Genomic DNA, 10,148 nt, shown 5'->3' with positions numbered 1-10,148 from the left:
GAGAGAGAGAGAGAGAGAGAGAGAGAGAGAGAGAGAGAGAGAGAGAGAGAGAGAGAGAGATATATGTAGTGGGAGTGATATATCTCAGTTTGCAAATTATTACAAGGGAAAACTAAACCAAGGATGTGTATAAATGATATTGGTAGTGAATGGGTTAAAGGGGTATTGTCCCTTCAGAGGGAAAGCACGTCCCATTAACTAACAAGCTAAATTATGTTGGACCTGATGTCCTTGCATCTTTTGTAAATATATGGAAGTGCAGAGAGTCTAGAAGTTGTTTACTTCCATCCAATTCATACAATCTCTTATTAAATGCTTTACTAGGTCATACCCCTTTAAATAAATACAAATTATTCACAATGGCTACAGTAAACAAGCCTTGTTCTAAATAACTTACTTCATCACATGACAGTAATACAGAATGTCTGCTAAATCGTCTCTTATATCATGTTTTGAAGAAATGTATCCACTTTTGTACATTTGGGAGTTTGGGAGGTAATGGACTCTGATGAAAACACCTGATACACGTTCCTTCTGAATGGAGGCACCTGATTAGCTCTGACCCAAATGACCTTCACAAGGTATAAATAAGCAGACAAAGGATGATAGAGGTAGTGCTGTTGGTGTGATAGTAAATTCAGGGTAATATGGCTCCTAAGAAAGCAGTGACTTCAACAGAGGTGAAAGAAACGGAAACTGTGCCTGCCCCAGAAGTTAAAGAAAAGGAAACTGTGCCTGCCCCAGGTGAGTGTCAATGTTACTACTACAAAAACTGAATAAATATGGTCTTTGCCCCTTCTATTTCAGTCTCCCTGAATAAAAGGCATTATTAGGCTTATTGTGTGTCCTGTATAATATGCTGTTAGTCCTTCTTGTAGGAGGCTGACCTCAGGCTTTGCAAGGCCTCAGCATTCCACCCACATCCCTAATACTGGAACTCCCGTGGTTCTCCCAAACTGCCACTGATGGACTGCTATATATCAAATTGCTGATCTGTATATTGTAACCTAACTCCTGTTTCTTTGCTCAGTGCAACTTGGAGTTTAGTTAGACATGTTACAACGGCCTCCATTTTGATTTGTGTGTTTTAATGTTCTAAGCTGTCTATTGCAGAGTTTTCTCCCCCCTCCCTCCTCTCCATGCACTTATTAGTAGTATTCTGCACCATATATGGCTTATCTGTGTTGTAACTTCCTAGTACTACACATCTTCTTAAACCCTATCTGCAAACTCCAAGTTGTGAAGGTATTCTAGGTTCTTAATACAGTAATTTAAAACACTGTGACTGCCTATCCTGGCATAGGATATATTATAGTTAATAATCTGCCTTGCTATGCATATCCTTCCTCCAAATATGAGCTGACACTCTGCCATTAAACTCTTGATTAGGCTTTGTTCTGAGCGATGCTTCAAACCTGCCATCTATGTGGATTGTGCATTATTTGCATTTCTTCTTTCTGTAGGGAAGGTGAAGGTGAAGGCAAAGGTCAAAGCCAAGCGCAGACTCACAAAGTTGGTGACGCCACTGGGCCATCCTTCTACGCTCTCAATGGTAATTGAAGCCCTGAAAAAGAACAGTGAGCGCAAGGGGACCTCCGTGCCAGCCATACGTACCCGAATTCTGGCTGCACATCCCACTGTGGATCCTATGCGCCTTAAGTTCCTCTTGAGAACAGCCCTGAACAAGGGCATTGAGAAAGGCGTCCTGATCCGACCTCTTAACTCCAGTGCGAAAGGAGCCACTGGACGGTTCAAGGTAAATGTCCATGAAATAGCTAACTTGGTGACCAACTTGGATCTGGTGAACTAACACTTGGCTAACAATTTAGCAAACTTACTGAATTAACAGGTGATAAGGGTTTATGTAAAAGTCTCGTGCTGGTGCAAGGATTCTTTGCCAGCCACAGACTGGAGCAGCCCACCAGGAAACTTCTGGCTATAAAATGCAGATGACCCAGCATTCTGGGAGGCTGTCAATCATGTGCTGATGCCAGACAGTGGAGGAAGGACAGGCTACTAAGGATTACTCTGACCAAAAAGTGTCCCCCTTCTTCTAATGCTTTAGATTCTCCCCCCCCCCCCCCCCCCCACGATAGAAACTGTCACTTGATGATGTTACATTCCCCAACTCTTTTCTTCTCCTCCTCCCCCCCCTCCCTGGTTTTCAGTAGTAATTAATACCACATCATACATAACATGGCAATGCTGTTCTGTACTCTCCAGCTTGCAAAAGGTGAGAAGAAGCCAACCACTCAGAAAAAAGAGATGTCTGAGAACATCGACCCAAACGCAGAAGAGAAACCAATAAAGAAGACTACTAAAAAAGCAAAAGTTGCTAAAGGTCAGTAACAAGTTTCCCATGGTTACTTTGGAACTAATGTGTTTTGGTAAACACGGCGTTCTAGACTACCAGCTAGCACTTGAGTGTTTTTTATGCTGAATCCCTACTGACCTGCAGTAACTCAGACCTGCTCTACTTATGGTGCATTCTAATGCTTCGAACTTACAGCTTTCTTGGAATTTAAGCTGATCTATTCCTTAAGTCTCTTGCTGAAAGACTGCCTAACAATATCTAACCCATGTCCCTGCACTGTGGCAGGACAAGGCTTTAGGCAAGGTTCTCCTTTAGTGGGGGGTGGGGTGGGAGGAGATGTCTTGTGTGGGCTTATTCTTTATCTTTAATCTGGTCTCTAAGAGCAGAGGGTAGCAGTTTGGTAGGTAATGTAGGCTGACTGTGTAAACCTTCTCTTGTGCAGGTGAGAAAACGGATAAGGTGGACAAAGCTGAACCCAAGAAGGATGTGGTGAGTGACTCATGGTGTGCCTCGGTGATACGGGGCTGTTCTGCTTTCAGTGTGATCCTCAGATCATCCCAGTGTATTCTGTTTAATGATAAATGAATCCCACATCCAAAAATGCATGGCTTAAAGTGTACCTGTCATTCCAGGCACAACTTGTGTGGTTTCCAAAGATCATCAAATTATAGGTATACATTATCCTAGCAAACTACAGCTTTGGAGAGAAGCTTAAAATGTCTAAGCATTAGTGTGAACTATTGTTACTCTTAATGTGCAATATGTCTAAATTGTCAGCCACTACCACACTGATGTGCAATCTGCCACTGCACACCCAAACCAGTCAACTAACCTACATGGCCAATGACACGGAGTGTAGAAGAGACTACCCACAGACAGTCCTTCTGTTCTCCACACATGGCAATTGCAGTGCATGCACTGGCTAGGCTTTGGTGACAATGTAGTCACACTGACAATGAAGGCAGTGTTGGCCCCAAAGTCTTTGCCCTGCTTGGGAAAGCAAACATGTCTCTGGCATGGCAGTTTTGGATTTGGGCAAAGAGTCCTAATGGGCTTCTCTTGGATAGTTTGAGTGTCCATGACATGCAAACTGTCTTTCTCTATCATGATATAGAAATACATATCTGTAACAATGTGTAGCAGACTGTTATGGGAGTGCCATCATTGAAAGGGGACAGGGCATATTTCAGAGGGACCCACTAACTTTAGGGGTGTGAATGAAGGTGGGGCTGTCCTGAGACTTGTGTAAATGCAGCTAACCAGGGCTGCCATCAGAAATTTTGGGGCCCCTGACAAAGCACAAGGTCTGGGCCCCCCCCGCCCCCTCCCTCCCGGGCCGCCCACGCCCTACCTAGTCCGCTGACAATGATGCGGGACTGAATGTGGTGTGTATAGTGGAAGTGAATTAGAATGTGTGTAATGGAGGTAGTTTGTGTGTATTAGATACTGTTTGTGCAGTGAATGCAGAGTGTGTGTTTGTGTAGCGGATGCAGTGTGTATAGTGAACGCAAAGTGTGTTTGAGTAGTGGATGTAGTGTGTGTACAGTGATGTAGTGTGTGTTTGTGTAGTGGATGTAGTGTTTGTATGTACTAGATGAAATGTGTTTAGTGGATGCAGTGTGTGTATTAGACGCAGTGTCTGTGTATAGTGAATGCAGAGTGTTTCAATTTGTGGTGGATGTAGTGTGTGTACTGTGAATACAGGATGTTTGTGTAGTGGATGCTGTGTGTACAGTTAATGCAGAGTGTGTGTCAGTATAGTGAATCCAGAGTGTGTGCATAGTTTAGTGAATGCAGAGTGTGTGTCAGTATAGTGAATCCAGAGTGTGTGCATAGTTTAGTGAATGCAGAGTGTGTGTTAGTGCAGTGAATGCAGAGTGTGTGTAAATGTGTAGTGAATGCAGAGTGTGTGTAAATGTGTAGTGAATGCAGAGTGTGTGTAAATGTGTAGTGAATGCAGAGTGTGTGTTAGTGTGTAGCAGATGCAGAGTGTGTGTTAGTGTGTAGCAGATGCAGAGTGTGTGTTAGTGTGTAGCGGATGCAGTGTGTGTGTTAGTGTAGTGAATGCAGAGTGTTAATGTGTAGTGAATGCAGAGAGTGTTTGAGTAGTGGATGTAGTGTGTGTACAGTGATGTAGTGTGTGTTTGTGTAGTGGATGTAGTGTTTGTATGTACTAGATGAAATGTGTTTAGTGGATGCAGTGTCTGTAGTGGATGTAGTGTGTGTATTAGACGCAGTGTCTGTGTATAGTGAATGCAGAGTGTTTTAATTTGTGGTGGATGTAGTGTGTGTACTGTGAATACAAGATGTTTGTGTAGTGGATGCTGTGTGTACAGTTGATGCAGAGTGTATGTTAGTGTAGTGAATGCAGAGTGTGTGTTAGTGTGTAATAAATGCAGAGTGTGTGTTAGAGTGTGTCAGTGTAATGAATGTAGTGTGTGTGTAAATTTGTAGTGAATGCAGAGAGTGTGTTAATGTGTAGTGAATGCAGAGAGTGTGTTAGTGTAGTGAATGCAGAAAGTGTGTTAGTGTAGTGAATGCAGAGAGTGTGTTAATGTGTAGTGAATGCAGAGAGTGTGTTAGTGTGTAGCGGATGCAGAGTGTGTGTTAGTGTAGTGAATGCAGAGTGTTAATGTGTAGTGAATGCAGAGAGTGTGTTAGTGTGTAGCGGATGCAGAGTGTGTGCTGGTGTAGTGAATGCAGAGTGTGTTAATATGTAGCGAATGCAGAGTGTGTGTCAGTATAGTGGATGCAGTGAGTGGGTTAGTGTGTAGTGTATGCAGAGTGCATGTTGTATTAGTGAATACAGTGTGTGTATTGTATTAGTGTATTAGTGTATGCACTGTGTGTTAGTGTATGCAGTGTGTGTGTGTTGTGTTAGTGTATGCAGTATGTATGTTGTGTTAGTGTATGCAGTGTGTGTTGTATTAGTGTATGCAGTGTGTGTTGTATTAGTGTATGCAGTGTGTGTTGTGTTAGTGTATGCAGTGTGTGTTGTGTTAGTGTATGCAGTGTGTGCTGTGTCAGTGTATGCAGTGTGTGTTGTGTCAGTGTATGTAGTGTGTGTGTTGTGTCAGTGTATGTAGTGTGTGTGTTGTGTCAGTGTATGTAGTGTGTGTTGTGTCAGTGTATGTAGTGTGTGTGTTGTGTCAGTGTATGTAGTGTGTGTGTGTTGTGTCAGTGTATGCAGTGTGTGTGTGTTGTGTCAGTGTATGCAGTGTGTGTGTTGCGTTAGTGTATGCAGTGTGTGTGTTGTGTCAGTGTATGTAGGGTGTTGTGTCAGTGTAAGCAGTGTGTGTGTTGTGTTAGTGTATGTAGTGTGTGTGTGTTAGTGTATATAGTGTGTGTGTGTGTGTGTGTGTGTGTGTGTTGTGTTAGTGTATGTAGTGTGGGTGTGTGTTGTGTTAGTGTATATAGTGTGTGTTGTGTTAGTGTATATAGTGTGTGTGTGTTGTGTTAGTGTATGTAGTGTGTGTGTTGTGTTAGTGTATATAGTGTGTGTGTTGTGTCAGTGTATGTAGTGTGTGTGTGTTGTGTCAGTGTATGCAGTGTGTGTGTTGTGTCAGTGTATGTAGTGTGTGTGTGTTGTGTCAGTGTATGTGTGTAAATTTGCAATCTGGGGTGAGGGGGATGAGGGGCGTTTTAACATAATTTAAAAAAAAATACATTTATTTAAATTGTTTCTCCCCCCTCCCTGCTTACCTGTGTCTAGGGAGGGGGGAGTTTCCATCCCTGGTGGTCCGGTGGCATGGTGGGGCCCCCCGGCTTCCCTGTTACCGCAGAGGGGGCCCAGGCAGCACACAGCTTCTCCTCTTCTCTCTCCTCCAATAACTCTCGCGAGACCCGCGGAGCGTTGCCATGGCAACCGGGTCTCGCGAGAGTTATTAGTAGAAACGAGAGGAGAAGAGTCTGTGTGCTGCCTGGGCCCCCTCTGTGGTAACAGGGAGCCGGGGGCCCCCGGCTGCACACATAGATCGCGATATTCGCTATCTATGTGTGCAGGGAGGGAAAGTGGGGCCCAGGACTGCCAGAGCAGTCCGGGCCCCCCAGGGCCGCCGGGCCCGTGACAACCGTCATGGTTGTCACCCCCTGATGGCGGCCCTGCAGCTAACATTTCTATTCAGCAACAGCATGATGGACTAACCACTACAATGTGAATGGTCAGGATTCCAAAGGTTATTTTACAAATTCTTGCTAAACTGAAACCCTAGCTGATCCAGACAGTGTGGGTTGTTGTCTGACATTGTGTCATGTTCTGACTTTTGGGAATTGTGTTCTGTCAGAAAAACAAACCTGCTGCAAAAGCAAAGAAAGACAGCAAGGAGAAAGCTGTTAAGGCTGCTGCAAGTAAGAAACCAAAAGCTACAACTCCAGCTGAGGGAGCCAAGCCCAAGAAGGTGCCAGCCAAAAAGGAGCCAAAAGCGGGGGCTTCAAAAGAACCCAGTACAGCAGAAGGCCCAGCACCCAAAAATGGCAAGAAAGTAAAGAAATGACCAATGTGTCAGCAAGGAGTTTTAACTTTGTAAATGTAACTTATAACCTAAATTATCTTATTTCTTTAAATAAAGTGTTTACATGTATCCCTCAGTCTAAGAATCACTGTCTGCTATTGGTGACCAAACAGGTCCAGTTACACAACCGCTGTAATTTGAGTGGTCTCATTGTACCTAGTATGTGTGTCCATGTATCCCACTGTTGCCATGAGACACTGAGCAATCCATCTATTCCACAGAATCAAACAAACTTTTATTTTTTCACAGAATTTACTCCTTGTGACTTACATCATGTGATGTCACACATTAGTTATGCAAATTAGGAAGTTTCCCCCCTTCACATACTCTTGCTTCAGTATGGAAACTTAAGAGGGATATATGAAAACAAAACTTGTGTGGACTAGCGGAAATTAAATTTAGTTAAGGTAATGCTGACTTTGGTCTCTAACATTGCGGCATGTTCCCTTTCTTCTACACTCACTACATCCACCTTTTTGTCTCACCGTATACCAGGAGCTTCTGTCTGCTAGAAGACGACATGTGAGTTCTAGGGGACAGGCCTTGGAAAGAATGGTACAAGCGCATCATTAGATGCATAAAGGATCAGGATGCTGTTGGCCAGCAGGCAGCCTGACATGCATTCATGCCATGCTAGCCTTCAATTATCTGGGCAGACATGCCTCCTTATTGGGCATGTTCAACCCTTTCAGATGTTCTGGTTACATGATCCGCGTCAGTGGCACAATTTTACCCCGCCCATTGACTTCCTGCTTCACTGGACACTGCTGTTAGGGGGTATGGATTTACTTGAAAGATGAAAGCCTGAACTAGCGAGATTGGCATTTGAAGGTTTTTTATATATATATATATATAGATTTTTTTTTTTTCCTCTATCTCCTATGAGTTTCCATCCGGCAAAATCTCCACCAGATGCATATTGCTTGAGAGGTATGACTGTGATTTTGTACTTGGGCCCCTCATAATTGTCAGCACTGGGCTCTTAATCTGGGGGTGAGGGCTGGAGAAATGACTAATTGACAAAGGCTCTGTAGTAGACATTGAATCTCTAGCTGAGACCCACCCATTAAAATGCTCTAATCCCGCTCTTTTGTACCTGAACCTCATTACTGGGAGTAGTCACTCATGTTTCAGAAAGAACATTAGTACGATTTTCAGTGGGTGTACACAAGCCTGTCCTGCTATTGGAGGCCAGGCCTGACCTATGGGTCTTTCCAGAACCTGTATGTGATGGGCACAAAATCCACTGTAGTGGTTATTGTATGGGGATTCCCTCATTGGTTTCCTGGCACTGGAGGTTCCCTCTCCCTCCCAATCCCTAGTTGCTGAAGGGGTGAAAACCCCTTCAGTCACTTGAGGTAGCGACGATGTCCCTCATCGCTGCCTCCTCCTTCGCGCCGCTCCTCCTGTCTCCGTCGGCTGGTGGGCGAGACTGATCCCGCCCACCAGCCGAGGAGACCTAATGCACATGCGCATTAATGCTTTCCTATGAGGAAATGAGAGACACTGGAGGTCCTCACACAGCGTGTGTCAAAAAGTGACCTCTAGTGGCTGTCTAGTAGACAGCTACTAGAGGTGGAGTTAACCCTGCAAGGTAATTATTGCAGTTTATTTAAAAAAAAAAAAAAGCTATAATTACACTCGCAGGGTTATGAGTAGTAGGAGTTGGCACCCAGACCACTCCAATGGGCAGAAGTGGTCTGGGTGCCTGGAGTGTCCCTTTAACAGCTTGACCACACAACTGGGGACTACTGTGTGCTATCAGACTCCACTGTATCAACAGAGGTAAATCCTACAGACTGTCTGTGGAGAGTGCAGTCAGCCAATCTACGCTGAGGTAAGGCTGTAGAAATACTACAGGTTCTCCCGTCTGCTAAATGTTGTGCATTCATCTGCAATCCTAATCTCGTTAAAGTTGTGGATGTAATTTTCACTTGGTTGTAAATGTTTCAGGCGTATGTTATTGTATCCGCTTGTATTGTGGGATATCAAATGCCATTTTCAATAAAGCAATGAGAGCATTCTTAAATATCAATTTTATTACAAATGACCACATTTTTAATATAGAATCTCACAATAGAACATTAATACAAGAATTAACCTATATACATCTCCATACAGTGTGCATCATCAAAGCTCCCTCTAGTTGTGGATTGAGGGGGCAGAAAGACATCAAAGGGGTAAACATTTGGATTTTGGACTTGTATCTGCTGCCCTTTGTCTCCTACTCAGGAATTCATAGCCAGCAAATGAGTTGTACGGCGCTCCTATATCATGTTTCAGCAAGTAATCAAGGGGAATGACATATACATGAGGTCGAGGCCCCTGACACCTGGACTAAAATCTTTTAACGTTAGATGGTATTTTGGCAAACAGACTCTGCCATTTAAGTATCTTGCCGATGGCAGGCTTGCACCGGCATACAATACACTGCAGGGAAATGGCAGCTTTATTAAACGTCTGAAATCCATGAGTGCCTCTAACTAGCCAGCTGCCTGGGGTTTGTAGCCATATCTCTGCTCAGCAGATATTCACAGCACTTTTAGATTTAATACTTTACCATATACATATATTTAGAAAGTGTTCAAAGCTTCCCCCTTGGTTTGCTAATGTGGATTTATTTTTGGCCGTTGGGCTTAGTAGTGATAGCCAGCTATCCATGTCCGATCACAAATCCCACTTTTTAAATAATTTAAACATTTGAAAGGTTGTTTGCCCATCTGCATACTAAAGAGCACTCACAAAATTAGGGGTGATTGGGTTTAAAAAAAAAAAAATATTACCTTCACCAGTCTCTCTGTCGAGAGGGGGAAGTTACCATTTGGAATGTTCTTAGAATAAGGATGGAAACCTCACTCGCGTGTCGTGTGCTGAGCAACTCGGTTAACACATGGATGAAAGTTTTCCTAGTGATACGATTAAGGGATGATTATTTTATCCTCTAACAATAAATCTGGACTCTAGTTAATGTTTATTAAAACTCTTGCATTCCCTTCAGAAAACAGCCAATCCCTATTCTCTCTGGGATACAATAACACTTATTTGCTAGGGGGAAACTGTTACTTTCTACCACGGCACACTACATTTAATTTATTTTTTAAAATTGGTATTCCTGAGATTCTGGCAATAAGGCACTCACTGAAAGTATCTAACTCGACCACAGCAAGCCAATGGCTGACTTTATCATCCTGTAGTGCCTTAGCAGCTCATACAGAATGGAAACGGTCAACACAGGTTAGCAAGGTTGTGCAATAAGTGTCTGCTTGGATAATAGAGGTGCAGACTTAATACGGACTTAGAAAGTGGTTGTCTCCTTGGTAGCA

At 43.5% G+C, this 10,148-nt stretch overlaps 1 protein-coding gene across 1 annotated transcript; it reads left to right on the top strand.

Moving 5' to 3' along the window:
• The first annotated feature begins 629 nt into the window (after positions 1–629).
• On the top strand, positions 630–6,892 carry LOC134568735 (protein B4). The gene is made up of 5 exons (XM_063427391.1): positions 630–744; positions 1,464–1,756; positions 2,224–2,341; positions 2,757–2,803; positions 6,598–6,892. Exons 1-5 carry the CDS (start codon positions 648–650, stop codon positions 6,805–6,807), a joined length of 765 nt encoding a protein of 254 aa, XP_063283461.1. The 5' UTR covers positions 630–647; the 3' UTR covers positions 6,808–6,892.
• Positions 6,893–10,148: the final 3,256 nt, after the last annotated feature.

This window comes from Pelobates fuscus, chromosome 7 (genome assembly GCF_036172605.1).
Source record: "Pelobates fuscus isolate aPelFus1 chromosome 7, aPelFus1.pri, whole genome shotgun sequence".
In the NCBI taxonomy this organism is placed as follows: domain Eukaryota; kingdom Metazoa; phylum Chordata; class Amphibia; order Anura; family Pelobatidae; genus Pelobates; species Pelobates fuscus.
The sequence above is the reverse complement of the archived record's forward strand: the minus strand, read 5'-3'. Positions and strand labels throughout refer to the sequence as shown.

Excerpts from the sequence above, each read along its gene's own strand:
- LOC134568735 (XM_063427391.1), top strand. The coding sequence starts at position 648 with ATGGCTCCTAAGAAAGCAGTGACTTCAACAGAGGTGAAAGAAACGGAA. Across the intron at positions 1,757-2,223 it reads GAGCCACTGGACGGTTCAAG|CTTGCAAAAGGTGAGAAGAA; the intron begins GTAAATGTCCAT and ends TGTACTCTCCAG. Across the intron at positions 2,804-6,597 it reads CTGAACCCAAGAAGGATGTG|AAAAACAAACCTGCTGCAAA; the intron begins GTGAGTGACTCA and ends GTGTTCTGTCAG.